This window comes from Pseudopipra pipra, chromosome 18 (assembly GCF_036250125.1).
Source record: "Pseudopipra pipra isolate bDixPip1 chromosome 18, bDixPip1.hap1, whole genome shotgun sequence".
Taxonomy (NCBI): Eukaryota; Metazoa; Chordata; class Aves; order Passeriformes; family Pipridae; genus Pseudopipra; species Pseudopipra pipra.
Genome location: NC_087566.1, coordinates 3996175 through 4012317, shown reverse-complemented (window position 1 = coordinate 4012317; position 16143 = coordinate 3996175). Strand labels below are relative to the sequence as shown.

The 16143-nt window shown below is 48.6% G+C and overlaps 1 protein-coding gene and 1 long non-coding RNA gene across 8 annotated transcripts in view; one reads left to right on the top strand and one right to left on the bottom strand.

Annotated features, from left to right (window-relative positions):
* Positions 1 to 261: 261 nt before the first annotated feature.
* The window catches only part of BICDL1 (BICD family like cargo adaptor 1), a 50155-nt gene continuing 34273 nt past the window's right edge, over positions 262 to 16143 (bottom strand). For 2 of the 6 annotated variants that reach the window (XM_064674719.1, XM_064674718.1), the window contains exons 5-10: positions 15819 to 15998; positions 15324 to 15542; positions 14031 to 14174; positions 10659 to 10789; positions 7903 to 8023; positions 262 to 4481 (exon numbers count right to left, since the gene is read on the bottom strand). In XM_064674719.1, the coding sequence (XP_064530789.1) occupies positions 4281 to 4481; positions 7903 to 8023; positions 10659 to 10789; positions 14031 to 14174; positions 15324 to 15542; positions 15819 to 15998 (996 nt within the window). In that variant the 3' untranslated portion in view covers positions 262 to 4280. Of the gene's footprint in view, positions 4482 to 6942; positions 7052 to 7902; positions 8024 to 10658; positions 10790 to 14030; positions 14175 to 15323; positions 15543 to 15818; positions 15999 to 16143 lie in introns of all 6 variants that reach the window. The other 4 variants (XR_010435044.1, XR_010435045.1, XR_010435046.1 and 1 more) reach the window with 4 other exon arrangements.
* Positions 8062 to 15330, top strand: LOC135423977 (uncharacterized). 2 transcript variants are annotated; one of them, XR_010435049.1, is made up of 3 exons: positions 8062 to 8259; positions 8705 to 8872; positions 15039 to 15330. It is a non-coding gene; the product is annotated as an uncharacterized LOC135423977 (long non-coding RNA). The 2 variants fall into 2 exon arrangements; XR_010435050.1 differs by lacking the exon at positions 15039 to 15330 and adding an exon at positions 11956 to 13159.

The following is a 16143-nucleotide window of genomic DNA, read 5'->3' as shown; positions in this document are numbered from 1 at the left end:
CTCCATGTAACAGCCAGTAAAACAACACAAGTGGCTGGAAGGTGGGATGATTTACCAGCTCCTCTGGTAAATCAGATGCTTCAAATGTTTTGTTTTTTTTTTCTCCTGGCCCGTTCTCTTCTGAACACACACAAGTGCTTTACGTGGCTGAATTTCTTGGGATGATGCAGCACTAAAGATGCTGTTGGGTGTTAAATGACAGTTCAAAAAATGAGCTTGTTTTGCAGCTAAGCACAGTAAGCAGTGAGAGCTGAGACAGTATCTTATAAATGATCTGTTTTATTCTGAAGAGAACTATTTACAAAAGAAGTAGAGCATTGTTTTTACTAAAAATATGCCTTTATAGATTTTTGTAATATGTATCTTATAAAAACCATACATTTATTTACATTACTGCTACATACAAAAATTACAGCACTGTGGTATATGTACATATCTATAGATACATTCTTTCTGCTTGTCCCTGCTGTGTGCTTTTTCCCTCTCGATCCAAGGGAATCATTGCTGCAGCACCCAGACACTTCCTTTCTTGGCTTTTTGGTTCAAACAATCTTGCTTTTTATAGCTGAGTGGGGAGTAGAGAGTTTGCCTGATGGAGAGGCAAATCTGGAATTTACCATCCTAAGTAGGACAAGTGCATCGGCCCTGCCTGCAGCCTCCCTTCCTGCTTCTCTGTGCAAAATTATTCTGTTGTCATTAGCTGATCTGCTGTTCACCTGGATGGCAAGTTGCTGATCTAAGTTTGTAATAAGATAAAGTGCTAGTGACTTGCCTTTCAGTTACACTTGTTCCTTGTTTACAGTGGCTTCCCTTACAGAGTTTGCAAAGGGAGACTGATCCCTTTTCCCTCGGGCTGGTGTAACAAACGTTTGCCCAAACAGTCACCTGTTACTGAACTGCGGGAAAGTCCTTTGTAACCTTAATCTCAGCAGGCATCTCTTCTCTGTGCAATATTTGAACAGTGACTGTGCAGCACTACTGCTTTATTTACCATTATCTCCAAAGCAAGGCTGAGGGTTGTGTTTAGAGCTGCTGATCCCACGCCTTAAATCTCCTTTGAGATCCTGAGCACCTGCCGGATTAATGCGCTTCCTCCATCTCATCCACTGGAGCCGGTGTGTCCTTTATGCCATGTGTGTCCTGGGAGCATCAAGTACCACGAGTGAAGTGTCTTCTAACCAGCACTGCAAGGCTGATTCCAGGCTCCTGGCTCTGACAGGATGGAGGTGAGTGTTTTGATGACAGTGCAAAGTGAAGTAGTCGGGACCTTGTTAAAACACAACGTGACAAATGAGTGTGAAGGACTGCACGGGTGAGGTTTTTGAAGACAATGACAAAACCTAGCTGCTATGTTAAGGCAGTTTCTGTTCCTGTGGAGTAGCAGCTCAGCACAAGGAGGTCTCCTTTGGTGTGTTGTCCAGTTCATTACACCCAGTTCTCTTGTATTTCTGGGTTTAGTAGTGCAACTAAGTCTTTAGGGTTAAGGGGCTAGTTTGAAGAAACCATACCCAACTGGCACCTTGGAACACGCTGACTTTCCTCTTGCAATCTCTTCCATCACTCTTATTAAATACATAAAACTGCAGTGGGATTAAGGATTTTCCTTAAATGAAGAGATGTGCTGTGCCTACCCCTGCAAGTGAATGAGTCGCTTTCCTCAGCAAACATGTAGCAGAAGGCACCTTTCTTCATCTCGTTACTGCATCTTCATGGGATAACTTAAGGCCCTTGCCTTTGGATTGCATCCATTCATCCATCCATCCATCCTCACGGGGGTAGAGTCCCACACAGCTGCTGGGCATGTGGCTTGAAGAGAGAGCTGGTGGGGCCTGGGAAGTGACAACTGACAGCAGAAAAAAGGTCTGTGAGGACCGAGATGTTCACGTGGCTCTCCCACAATAAGCAGAGCATCCTTTTCAGGGTGTAACTGTTCACAGGTATTGCTGGCATCCGTGAACCCTCCTTTTGCAGGTATCAAAGGTTATGTTAATGCATGTGGGTGTAACAGTCCTGGCAGCAGGAGATGCTGAGCATGTGCCTCATGTCTTTGTCCTGTGGAGAGTCACAGTACAGGTAAGACAGGAGGATGAGGACTCACCATCCTGAGAGCACTTGGCACTGTGCTACATCCCTTTCCCTCGCTTGCACAAGTGGATACAAGCAGATACTCAGCAGTTGAGCATTGCCTAGAAAGGAGAGGCCAAGGTTCAGTTTCTTTCCCTGCCTGTGAGACTTCGGATTCCTTTCCCCATAAGCATCAAGCTGTATTGGTGGGGCTTTGCCCAAGTATTTCCTGGAGCAGGCTCTGCAATCCAGGTTTCATTGCTTTCAAGTAAATGGATCTTACCACTCAGCTCTTTACCATAGCTTCCAACCTCAGAGTACTCTGCTTCTTGTACCATGGAGCTATCTTAGTGCAAGATGATTTAATATCAGTGCGGTAGTTTCATGCTAACAAGGAAATATGGGAATGCTCAAATCTTTGTAGGCAGAAAGGATATTTGTACTGAGGTATTATGGATGTTCTATCCCATAGGTAAGTTGAATAATAATAAAACCCAAGCCACCAGCCTCTTACCTGCTGCTTAGAAGAGGGTTTTTGATACCTAATTCTAGCAGAAAGCTTGTTCCTGTAAACAGTGAGCAGAGAGAGCAGCTCCCTGTAGGATGGTGTTTTAGCACCAAAGTTGCTGAGCAGGGCAGAGCTGAAGGTGTACCCAGCTCTGTTTCCTGTGGGACAGTGTAGGTGGTGGCCTGTTTAAAGCAGCAGGGAGATAACTTAGGGCCTGTGGGTACCATAAACTGCAAGAATGTGTGAAAATTGCATGACAGCAGCAGGACATCTCTGAACTGAGCCTGGCATTCCTCACTGGCTTATGATGGTAGACTGTGTTAAAGAGAAGAGCTGTAAGGTGCCTATCCAGTGCAGAGGGAAGGTCCTTAATTGAGTATTGCAGGATTTCCAGCACTGCTGTGTGCATACACCAAAAAAGTCACGTTGCTTCTTGTTGATGAAGTCGTGCAAAGCAGGCTCTGATCATCTTTGATCAGTAGGAGGTTTGGCTCCCTGCTTGCCAAAGGGCTGAGAAGTAACTCACTTGCAGGCAGGGACAAGTACTCCTCCTTTCTGCTGGGCCCCAGCCAATGTTACTGCATAGGGCAGAGTAACCTGCAGGCTTTCCAGAGTTTTGTAGACACCCTGATGGCCTTTGGCCTCAGTGAAGGCAGATGCCAGTGTGCTTTCTGAGGATTGAGTGCCAACCCAGTGTCGAAGACCCACTGACATCATTATGGGTAGGCTTTCAGTGAATTATTAGTTGGGTTTTTGGGGACCTATCCAGTTAAAATGACAGGTTTCTTCTCTGTGTGGGAGGTGTGCATGGCTTTGGGGAGAAGTGTGTGACTTGCTGAAGCTCCTCAACTACCTTTGGTCATCAGAGGGACAGCAGCTGCCCCAGGACCAAACACCCACAACTTTAATCCAGTCTGTAATCTGTTGTAGATGGTCAGTCTCTTGGGGAGAAATCCTTAACATTCTGTGTAGCTACAGACTGCAACTCTTACCTCTGTAACAGGAGGGAGCTGGAGAAGACAGTGACACCAGCAATCTGCCCCCTGCCCTGAGCTGTGAGGAGCCTGGACTCCCAGCGAGGGTGAACAGCCACGCAGAGCTGCAGGTGCCCAGGCAGGATCTGCAGTGAGGGCTCAACTTCCACCACAGAGAAAGCTACATTTGTCAAAACATGGCAGTGCTGGGGCCAGAGTGACTCCAGTCTTGGTGGGATGGATGAAGGATGTCACAGCTGCCAGGACTGGAGGGTGGTATAAATGACTCCCCTCTCTTCTCTTACATTCAGCCTCTTCTTCCCCCTGTGCTCACTGTGACAGCAGTTCTCAATCCCCTGCACTGCTCTGTCTTGGGGCTGCTTATTTCCTTCTCCAGCATGAGAATGCTTTTAAGACAATCAGAGTATTCTTCACAGCAGAAACTGGACTGTGCCGAAGCGCCTAAAATATACCCTGAAGTTTATCACTTCACTTATAGAATAAGAAAAGTTTCTTTCTATTAGTATCACATTGTCAATTTGCAAATCTCCAATTCATGTAAACATTTGGTTCAGACCAGGTGCGGTGTAAATAGTGCAGAGTCTCAAGGGTTAACTCCTTTGCCCCCTTCTTTTTTACTCAGTGGATCAGACTTGGGTCCATCAGCAAGCTGGGCAGCTGCCCCACTCCCCATCTTGAAGCAGGAACTGTTGGAGAGTTTTCTCTTTTTCAAATCAATTTTTCTTGAAAAAGGAAAAGAGACGGTTTCCTTCCGCCCCGACGGGCTCGTCCCCCTGCTGCTCCGGCCTGAACGCGGGGGAGGGTCTGGCACTCCGCTTGGCTCCGGAGCCACTGGAGAAGGAATAAGCAAGCTGGCTCCATTCCTTCGGGTGTTTGTCCATCAGCTGCTGGTCAATGACCCTGTGCATGTCATCCTGCAGCAGAGGGAGAGGAGAGGGGTGTTAGTGGCAGCTGATGCTCCAGGGGAGCTCGCGCCGGGATGCGGCTGAAATGGGTATGAAACGTGCAGTGATGAGATGGAGCAGGGATGACAAGAGTGGGGACAGGTCTGAGCCCCCACCCGACAGCAGGCTCAGCTGTGCTTGCTGCTGTGAGGCTTTTCAGTGAGCCAGGAAGATAAATCACACAGTTCTGAGGGATAAATCACTCAGGTGCTCTCACCCAGGAGCACTGAGCCTGCTTGGGACCCTGTGACACCCCTGAACTATGTTCCTCTGCTGTCTGCAGCTTGTAGATGTCCCCTTTGGGGGGAGAAATAAATAAAAAGAACAAATGCAGCTGAAAGCAGATGCTGGAAGAAGGAAGGACGTCTGTGCTGAGCACTGTGTGTGCACTGTGGGGAGCAGGCAGGTGTGGCAGAGCTGCCAGCACAGCCACGTTAGTGGGGCTTCTTTGGGGAAGGTGCTGAGGGGCTGGGGAAGGTGTGGGGGCTGTCCAGACCCCACGTGGGCTTTGCACTAGACTTACCAAAGAGAAATGAGCTCATCCCTTAAATCTGCTCCTTCCCCCAGAGCAGAGCAGTGGAAGCAATCTGACAGCTCGGCATGAACTGGGGCTTTTGAGATGTACCAGAAATTCTCTGTTTTTGTCCATGCTTGCAGCACAATGGAATTACTCTACACAAAATAATTAGCCAGTTCTGTTGCCAGTAACGGTGAGCTGCTGTGCTCCTTGAAAACATGGCTATCAATTCTACAGATTTTAAACCTTCAAATCCGTTACTTCTGCTCTAATTGTATGTTTAAACTGCAGCTTAGTGAAAACGTGTGTCCACAAACTAGCCCTACAGGAGGAATCAAATGTTCTCCAGCAGCTTGGTCCCTGATTAGGACTGAAGGCACTATCTGGTGAGAACAAGGATTGTCTGGATGGGCTGTAGTGGTGGAAGTGCTGTTCATTTGGCACCTCATGCAAGGCAGCTTGTCAGGGAAGCACCAGGACAGAAGGGAAGGTGCTGCCATTGCCCAGCAGGTGACCCAGGTGCTCTGTGGAATCAAATCAGCCAAGTAGAAGTGGAAACTTGAACGATGTTTAATCTCTTGTTGCAGCATTTTCTGCAGGGAAAAGGATCAATAGCCATGACCTGGACCTGAATTTATTATGGAGACTTTCCCTGGGGGAGCAGGAGGGTGCAGAGCTACAGACTGGGGAAGCTTTGGATCTTTTAAGAGCAGGGCTGGAGAGAGGAAAGGCAGAGGGAGAGTTGAAGAGGTTAAGGTAAACATCAGTATTAAAATGAAACAGGTTTCCAGAGCTGAAGCTGCCATGTGAAAATGTATGGCACTGGGATTTTGAAGGCACCTCTTCTAGTAAATGAAGTAGGTACCCAGGCTCCTGCATGGCAGATCTGTGTCCTTGATCAAGCACACAACAAAGGGTGAGTATGATTTATATATATTTTTTATATATATACACAAAAATATTATATATATATATAAAAATACAGTATGCACTATTGAGAGTGCACTGTGTTTGGGCCCCTGTCTGTCAGATGTGTGAATCAGAGAGCACAGCACTTGGCTGTGGAGGTTTTTTGCTTGTGTCCTGTTTTATAGCCTGTATGATTATGTGTTTACAGAACAGAGTAATCTTGTTGAGAGTCCTTGGTAAAATGCAGACTAGAAGAGTGCAAGAACAAAATGCTATCAGATTAAAGCTTTTACTTATGCCCAGCTAAAGCAGAGACTCTTATTCTGTTTTATCAGAAACATTCACCTTTGGAAAACAGTCCCCAGAATACATAAATCACCTGACTTGTTTTGTGCCTCTGTGGTTGAGCTGCTGTTCTGGGGACATTAGGTGGTTGGAAACTATTTTGCTGCTGTGTAATAATGCTTTAGGTCAGTAAGTTGGAGACAACTTACTGCTGTGCTAGTGGGCCTGGACCTCACCTCAGAGCTGGTGGGAGCAGCTCTGGGGTTGTTGTATTGCTGCAATAGCACCTGTTGTTAAACCCTAAGCTGGGTTTACTCTAGCACTAAATACTAAGTGTACTAAGTAGGTCTCAAATACCACCCATCCAAACTGAAGCAGAACTTGGATCCAGACAGCTCCTATGCCAGTCTCTATTTCAGGAAGTTTTCCAGATCCTTGATACGTGGCTACAGAGGGTTAATAATATGTGCACCTCAGCCTGGCTTTTCCCGTGGTGATCTGGTAAAAGCCTCACCATGGGGACAAGGGGTTTCTACCCCTCGTGCCCTGGCCTGGTGCTGGGGTGGGGGGTGTGTGTGCAGAATATTGTGGGTAATGGAGACCCCCCACTGGCCCCTCTTGCCAGATGACGGTGAGGGCAGAGAAGGATGTGGGTGATGGTGGCAGCAGATGGAGCAGGCAAGGGGATGGTGGGTGTTGGCGAGGGTGTGGGGAGCTCACCTCAAAGGCAGGAGGGGTGTACGACTAAAGCTGTTGGTACAGGAACTGAGAAAGGCCACTAGATCAGAAACCAAAGGAGCCAGATAGTAAAAAGCCCTGAGGAAGCAAACTGTAAGCAGGAGAAAGAAAAGAAAAGAAGAGAAAAAAAAAAGAGAGAGAAACGAAAACACAGTGGAGTTGAGACAGGAGCGAGGTTGTACGGGAAAGGTTTCTACGGGTCAGGCTGGTTTTTAGCAGAGCTGGGGTCTTGCATGGTCTGCAACAAATCACTCTAAATGGCACAGACCTTTTGATTCTGCTTTATTTGGTGTTAAAGTAGCCCTCCCTCAGTGCTGGTTCTGGGAGGAGACAGCTTTGCCTGCTCTCAAGGGCTCTCTGCCTTGACGAGGTTTTCCCCACTGACCCCAAGCAGAGCATCTCCAGGGCAGCCATGGGTTTGGTTTGGTTTTTTTACCTTGGTGGAGAGCTGGGATTTTAGCTTCTCTGTCTTGATGCATCTTCTGAGTTGATGAAAACAGTGCAGCAACAGTCATAACAACCCCTCTGTCTCCCACTCTCCCACCTTTCTGGTCCTTTATGGAAATGCATGGACATGCTGTGTCCACACATCCCCAAGGCTGTACCTGCTGGGGACACCTCCTGCACGGACCCCTCCCCTCCAGGGGCACAGCAGGTTACTCTGCCACGTGCACGTTCCCCATTCTGCTTGCAGCCATGAGATACAGTCTGTTTAAATGTGTTCCTGTATCATGAGCAGCTCTCAGCTGAACAGCTTGGAGCAGGGAGGGCAGCTCAGCCCCGAGTCCCACTGCACCACTGGCTCCTGCAGAGCCGAAACCAAACCCCCCAATCTACGGGCTGAGAACGCAGCAAACCCACGGGGAGGGGACACAGTCACCCAAAGGTGCCTCTGGGACCACGTGCCACCCAGACCCTGCCCTGTGGGCCGGGGCTGCTCACCTGCCAGGCCTCCAGCTGCTGCGAGAGGTTCACCTTCTGCTGGATGGCATCCAGCAGTTGGCTGTTGAGGGACATCATGTCGATCTTGCACTTGCTCAGCTCCACCTCCACCGCGTTCTTCCTGTGGGGATCACAGAAATTGGGGCATGTGACTTCTCTTTTTTCTTTTTTTTTCTTTTTTTTTTTTTTTTTTAAAGCAAGAGTTAAAAATATCCTTGAGGAGAAGTCAACAATTTCTTTCGTTGGCAAGTCCTCGCTTCCTAAGCTGTTCATCTCCATTCTGTTCTGGACAATCTATTAATTTGAAGAGTGGTACAGAGCTGTTGACATCATTACTATAAAACCAGCAGATTTCTGGTAAGCACACAATGAAGAATACAAAAAGAAAATCAGATGCACTGCTGTGTAAGGTAATATTGTGCCTGGATAATGTGCACGACCTGCCATTAAAGTAGAGATCTAAAACATGGTAAAATCTATATATAAATATTCTTTCCTCTTCTTCTGTTTACTAATGCATAGAAAAGAACAGTATGTGCTAAAAATCAAATGACCTGTGTCTAATCACTTGATCAATAAATTGAAATATCAAACAAACAAACAGACAAAACCTTTAAAGAGTACAATTGTGCTTTTACTTGGTACTTGGACTGAAGGAAGAAAGGAATGAAAGAGAGCTTATCACAGCAAATGCTTTTAAAGAATGACAAACTGTTAAAACTGTTTGAATTAAATGTTATGCTTTAAGGAGAAATCCCAATTTCAATGGGGTTGGGAACACCACTGCTGCATTTCTTTCCAGGCATTTGATGGCCACTGGGCCTGTAACACCATGGACAAGGTTGCCCAAAGGGCCCTGAGTGCTCAGTGGCTGAGATGTTCCAGCTGCCAGTGGAAAGGAATTATCCTTCAGGATGGAGTAAGCTGCCCAAGCTGGGAAATGCTGCTCACCATACTGGGAGCACAACAAGTGAGCACAAAGCTTAAATTTTCAATTAACTGCTGTGTGATGGGAAGCTGTAACATGACTTGCTGGGAACCATCTTTCCTTGCAAACATTTTCGAGAGAAATAATTACATCTTATTAACTGTAGCTAATTCCTCCCCTCCTAATAGCTCCCTTGTGCTCCCCTGCAGAAGAGCAATTTGAGGACTTGTGTTTATATTCCAGGTACTAGTTGCTTAACACTTCCTATTATAGGATCCTGTTTTCCTATTGCTTCCCATGTTGCCAAACTTCAGCTTCAAGCAAAAATTTTCCACGCCAGATGTCTGCCTCGGGCAGTGATTTTATTTCTGTTCAGAGTCAGGGATTTTTTGGGGGAGGGGTTCAACAAAAGCAACTTAACCCTTGAGGTGTGAGGTGGGAAGCACATCACGAGCCTCCCAGGAGGTTCAGTGCCTGGGAACAGCCCACTCGGTCTGGGAGGGATGTTTTCATTTCCAGCAACAAGTCGCTCTTGTCTGCTTTCACTTGCTGCCACTTTCTGCTCATTAATCACCCGCCACTCCCCCCTGCACACTCCTCTCCCGGGGCTCCTGTGCTGCACGACAGTGAGCCGTAAATATTGGTGCTTTGTGCCAGCAGGGTCATTAGTGGACTGGAGAAACTGTGCCCATCCACTCCCGGCTCTGGTTTGAGCACCTTAGACAGGCTTTTGCTGCCGAGCTCCCCCTTGCTGGCTGGATATTACCAGAGGATTGATGGCAGCGTGTTGCCATAGCCACAGCACAGCCCGCAACCCACACGCACTGGAAATGTCAGAACCACCTCTCTCTGCGCCTGGCAGACAGCTGGGATGCTCCTGATCCTTGCCAACAGATGGAGGTGTTACAGGGGACAGCGATGGGAATTCGGTAGCCAGCTACCTGGGCAAGAGCAGCAGGGATGATCAGGTCACTTCAAGAAAGGTGAAGGGATGGTGCAGGCTGATTCAGCTCCTGCACCTTCAGAGCTGCAATGCTCCTGTGCTTCTCCTCTTGCCCGGGGCTTGAGTTTCCCTAAGAAGATGGACTTGTGGTGTCCTGGTTCATCTGCTTATTGAAGAGATTACCACATATATCCTTTCTAGCTGGAGCACAGAGGTGTGAATGTTTCTGCCCCTCTCCTCAGGGCAAAGAGTGCTCAGGGCATTTTGGCAGGCCCAAGGACAGAGCTGGGGAAGGGGGGCATAGGGTACAGGGGAGCAGAACTGCACAGGTGTGCAAGGAGGATGGGGAAAATAAAGAGCCAAACCAGTGGGAGAATCCCAAAAGGAGAAACAGAGAATTACAGGACTGGAGATGTAAGAAAGACCCTGGAACAGGAAAGGAGAGTGAGTGACCAGAGAAATGAAATGGTTTAGGGAAGAAGCCCAAGCAGGGCTGTAATGGGGATGGGCAGGAAAGCAAGGTGTGTCTGGAAGAGCAAAAGAATTCAAATACGACAAATAGGGCAGACCATTTGGTTCCCTGAAGTCCTCTCCTCCTTGCAGTGACTCATGCCAGCACTAGGGATGGCAAAAACATGCTTCACAGCATCCTCTTTAATGTCCCCAATCCTGCCATGGGGCAGCTCTGGAAATCCACATCTCCTGCCCTGTTCCCAAGCTCCTGGCAGCATTTCCCAAGTCCAGTGAAACCGAGACTCGCTCCATCACACTGTAACAGCTACTCAGATTTGCAGAGGGTAGGACAAATCCACCCCAGAGGCATCTCCTGCCAAGGCACTCTGTAACTGCTGACCCAGCCTGGCCTTGGCTGTTGGTGCCACTTACTTGGCAATGGCCTCGTCCCGGTCCCTGATGGCCTGCAGGAGCCGTTCGCTTGTCTCCTTGTCTTCGGCAGCTCCTCGCAGCCGGTCCCGCTCCTCCTTCAGCGTCGTCATTTCCACACTCAGCAGCGTGACCTGTGGGCAGAGGGAAGGTGTGAAACCCAGGGCTGCTCAGGCAAATTCACCACGAGGGTGTGTGTGGAAAAAAACCCACATGGGCCAACCTGGAGGCTGAGCTCCCCTGCTTGTAGGAGAAGCTGTGTCTGCTGGGAGGGGGCTGTTAGTGCTGGTGCAACACCTCATAAAGTGTGCTGGCTTTCCCTGGGATGGTGGCAGTGCTGGTCTGAGCGAGATGGTCACTAAGCCTCAGTAACATGCAGAAACAGCACTGAAAACAGAGCAGGACCCATCTGTGACTTTGCTGTCACTGTGGCATCGGCACTAAAATATTGCCCCTCTCCAAGCAGTTTGTCTTGTGAATGCATCCTCTGAGCCTGCCTGTTGTAATTCTGATCTTTCCAGGGTTAAATTATTGCTAACATAATTTAGCAGCAAATAAGATTTTTTGAAGGGGCCATTACGTCTCCTGTAGAATGAAGCTGTAGACAAAGGATGTGAAAATTCCCTTTCATGCCATGGAAGGTGTTACTGGCACATCTTACAATTTTAATTAGACTTTAAAATATGTGTGGAGTCTTAAATAGTCTGAGAAATGATCTATCGTTTTGGTCCTGTGCAGAGTGAGTTAATAGGGTGTGAAATCATGCAAGGATCGCATTAGCAGAGCTTTGCAATATTTCATACACGTTTAATTTCTTTTGTCTAGGGCACACACATGCTCTGTTACACTACTCCATCACCTGGAAACCCTTCCAGTGTTTGACCCACCTCCTGTCTCTAAATGCAGCTCAGTAGTGCTTGAATCTTCAAAGAAATCTTTAAATAGAGGGCAGACAGTCAAAAAGGGCTCATCACATCCAGGGCGTGGGAGGATCTGCCGTTAGGGCGGTGTGGCTGGGCCGGGGGGAGGAGGGTGTGAACACACCCTGTCTGTGTGCAGACACTCCCCAATGGTGTCCCAGGGCTGCCAGGGAACTGGGGAGCTGTTCCTGAGCCCTGCCCTCCCAAAGCCCCCCGTGGGGTGCACCTCAGGGCAGTGATGGGGCAGAGAGCAGCAGTGGGGCAATGTGAAAGGTGCTGAGCACTTCTGCAGAATTCCCAGGGGACAGAGGATCAAGAGGCCCAAAACACAGTGTTTGGGGAATGTTTTGGGATTTTAACTAGTTTTATCTGTGCTTCAGGTAAGAATGGGATGCCACTGAGGGAGAAGACGGACAGGGAGAAGATGTGAAACCATTTCCCAGTGTAGACAGAGGCAGGGGTGACTCCCATCTCCACCAGCTCACCTTGCTCTCAAGCAGGAGCAATGAATGTGTGTGGTGCTACGGTTCCAAAAGCCATTTAGGAGGAGTTTCCCTTTGTATCAATACCAGTGACAGCACAGAGGAATGAGGAGGCAGCAGAGCACTGCTCCCCCAGGTTGGACCAGATTTCCATGTGCATCGATTTTCTTTAGCACCTGAACAGAAGATGATGTTGCCTCTTCGGTGGGAGGTGAGAATAATTATTAACGTGGAGCAAGTGCAAGGATGGGTTACAGGCAAAAGCTGTGGGAGATGTGTGCTTGCTGTGAGAGGCTGGAGGATTTCTCCAAGAGCAATGTCTGCTACATTGGTAGCTATGCCCCATCTTTCTTCATATCACATAGAGGTGTAAGAAGAAAATAGAGGTGCAGTTTTCGCTTTGTTCACTAAATATTCAGAGCTCTGGTAGTCAGAGACCCCTAAAAGCAGAGACAGGGTTCCAGATTTGCGATCCAGGCCAGGTCTTCTGGTCCTTCTTGGCTGGGGAGTTTGGGATGATCAGTCACAGCAAAAAACAACCACGTGCTGCTCCCTCCTGGTGTCGTGTCAAGGCCTCGTGTGTGAGGTGCTGCTCCAGACACACAGGGTGGTGTACAGGTGGGCACTCAAAACGTGTGAAAGAGCCTCAAAAGGTCTCGGTCAGCAGAGCCAGGTTGCAGTCATCAAGCCCTTGTGTCCTCTGTCTCAGGTGTGTTTAAGGGCAAGGGGGACCTGGGGGTGATGCACAGGACCATGGCAGCACAGCCAGAGAAGTGTCTGGGCTCATGTCTCACTGGGGCAGAAGTTTGGACCCCCAGTATTGTCTCTTGTGGTGGCCACATCGCTGAGAGGAGCAGTCCTCCGAGAAGGATGGGCTCCAGGGCTGCTCCCCTTCTCCACTCTGCCTCTGACCAGCTGCTCTGTCAGCAGGACCATTTCCCACCCCCACACACAGGTAGCCATCACTGCTGGGGTATTTAATGATGCTCTCACTCTTTTCAGTCCTGTGGTGGGAGCCCCCACAGCCCTACACAAGGCTGTCAGACTTGTGCTGACTTTCTGAACAGGGATGTTTTCCTATTTATTCTCTAAAGGGTTACATCAAAAGGGCAATACAGCACCACTGCCAAGACCAGTGTTAATCCCATTCCCTGCTCCAGTGCAGTTGGTGCTGCACAAGCACCTTCACCAAAGGATGCTACTGCTGCAGCCTCTGGATCCCCTCCAGCATTTGGAGTCTTGTCCCACAGAAACAGGGATTGCAGAGCATCTCTTTGGGTGCCTCTCTCCATTTACTGCTCTTGGCACAGGACCTCAGACATGGGTGGTGCTACGTTCAGTGCAGATGCAGTGGGATTCTGTGCCTTGGGTGTGGAGTTGGTTTCAGGGCTGGATCATTTGTTGCTGTTGAGATTGCCTTTGCCCTGTTGGCCCTGGGGTGACAGGCTGGCCATGATTAGGATTCTCTGGGGGGGCATTTCTGAGGGTTTTGTGATGCTGCTATGGAAGGGGTCAAACCCTGCTTCATGCACAGCAGAGGAGCATTGTTATATCCATCCAGGGGATGTATATGTCTTTCACAAGGGATTAGTGCAAGCAACTTGGGTCAGACTGGAAGCCTTTGGGTTTCTAGTACCCCATATCAAGCAGACTTGTACTTTGGGGTCTTCTGCTGAGATGAACTTAAGCAACACAGATTGGCTGAAAAGTGGACTGGGAGAGAGGTTTAAAGGAAGTTTGGCTGTTTGAGACAATGCCTGGGATGGATCCCAGACAACCTGTCAAAAACTCTCCTTCTAAATGCATAAATCCTCTGCACTGGGTTTAACAATGTCTCCCTCATCCAGCCATAAGTGGTTTTGGCCTAAATCCTCCTGGGTTATTTATCATGTTGATCTCTTCGATGGAAGGCATGTCTTGGAGGATGAACACTGGTGTTACAAGACCACATGTAAAGTGTGGGGATTGCTAACCTGGCTGTGCAGTCGCTGCAGCTCCTCCAAACTCTGCCTCAGTTTCCCCCGTTCTCCCTCCATTAATTCCCTCAGGGCTCGTGAATCCTCACTTGTTCTCCTGATCTGTTCCTCTAACGTGTCGTCGTCGCTTCGTCGAGAGCTCTGAGAGCGGGAGAGAAATCTCTTGCTCAGATTTCACTTTAAAAAAGGCAATTGCATTAATTTGATACCGGTTTGGGATGGAGGTACTAAACAAGGAAGAAGGAAATGTGAATGTGACCTCGGTAGTTTCAGGGTTTTTCCCGGATACCTCCACAGCAGAAACATGCTCAGCCAGTGGTAGTGCTTTTACATATGATACAAAGAGCATGCAGAGCTTAACACAAACCAAATGTACAGAGACCTGCTTGGTAACATATGGCTACAATCTCTGTGTCTGTGGACCTTTTGCAGGACTTTCCACATTTTATTTAACAAATACAACTTCATCTCTATACTCAGCCTTCTTGCAGCTGTTATGGGTCCCTAAACGAGGAGGGTGAGTACTCCCATGCAGGTCTGCAGCTGCAGGGTCTGCACTGTGTTCCTCACCATGGCATCTCAAATAAGTCATCCTGGCAATGCAACCAGCTTGTGGGGGATGGGAACAGGCCTGATTTGAGCCATTGTGAAAAGTGAGGTGTTTTCTTGTAATTCTGCACTCCTGTGGATGCTGAGTGGTCCTCCCCTCCTGCTCAGCAGCCTGGGGACAATATCCCACAGACATCATCTTGTGCCAGCAAAACCTTTCACCTGTCTGGCAGCTCTTGCCATGACACTCATACCCAGTGACAATTTGCAGGGACAGAACCTACCCCACATAGGGGTTACGATGCTTTTGTGATGCTATTGCTAATAAAGCAAGGTTAGGAAAACCCTAAGAGAAATAACTGAACTGTGATGTATAAGGCAATCTGCAGTATTTCCATGTTGAAACTCTAACGTACTGAAAATCTCAAAGTAAGCCTATGTTTATTAATTTTCCAGAATGACTCCCAGACCAACGACGGTTGCATGAGCTTGAAACTTATTGCATGAGCTTGGAACTTTAGGTGGTCTGACCATTGGAGGGCTGAAACCCCACATGCTTGGCTCTTGTCTGACCATTTGAGACACATGGAGCAGGCTGTACACTGTGACAGCCCATCTCTGTGGGCCACAGAGGTTTTCTTGGAGACTGGGAACTTCCAGATCCAGCAGAACCTGCAGCAAGCTCTGTCACCTGGGCCCGGGACATGCACAAGCCAAGGTGTCTCTGTGCCACCAACTTACCGTGGAGTCTGCCCCATCCAGCACATTCTGTATCAGTCTTTTGAGCTCACTGAGAGCTGCCCGAAGGCTCCCGGCTGGGACGTCTTTGGCTGATGAGGTTTCTGAAGACTCGTCCATGGAGGAGTCTGTGGAGACGGCGGAGTCCGCGCTGTCGTTCCCTCTGAGGTGGGAGCAGAGATACCTCACTTGGCAATAGGCCTCCCAGAGCTGCAGCCTCAGCTGAAACAAGAGACAAGAGGCTGGGACACCAAGGCCATGGAAATCCTCCTTCTGTGGTAAAGTGAAGCATGTGTTTGCTGAACCTCACAAATATCTGTCTAGCTTGCTCTGTGGGTTTTGAAATGGATGCAGAGGTTTGGCTTCATGTGGTCAAAAGGGTGTTGTTCCCAATTTTCTGGCCCTTTCCAAACCCAGATCAAATGCAATAAACTCCCTTTCCCTCAGGGGCTGGTCACAGAGGCCCGTGGGCTTTCCCAGGGGCTGGAGGGCAAATACCTGCTCTCGTTCTTGTTCCAGCTCCTCTGCCTCCATGCTCTGCTCTATCTCAGATAGGAGGGATGTGCTGGTTGTGTTGAGGTTTTGGAGGCTTCTCTCCTCACTGAGCTCCTCTACCTTCCCCTGCAGCTGCCGGTAGGACAGACGCACCTCCTGGAGCTCCATCTGGCTTTGGTGCAGCTTGTGAAGAAAATCAAGGTATTGGGAAAAAAGTATTAGTGGAGGTGATAAGGAGTGGATGAATCTCTTGGTTTCTGAAGGAGCTGGGAGGGAGAAATGAGTGACACAAAGCAGGGTTTCCAGCCAGGAGAAAAGTACTCTTGGC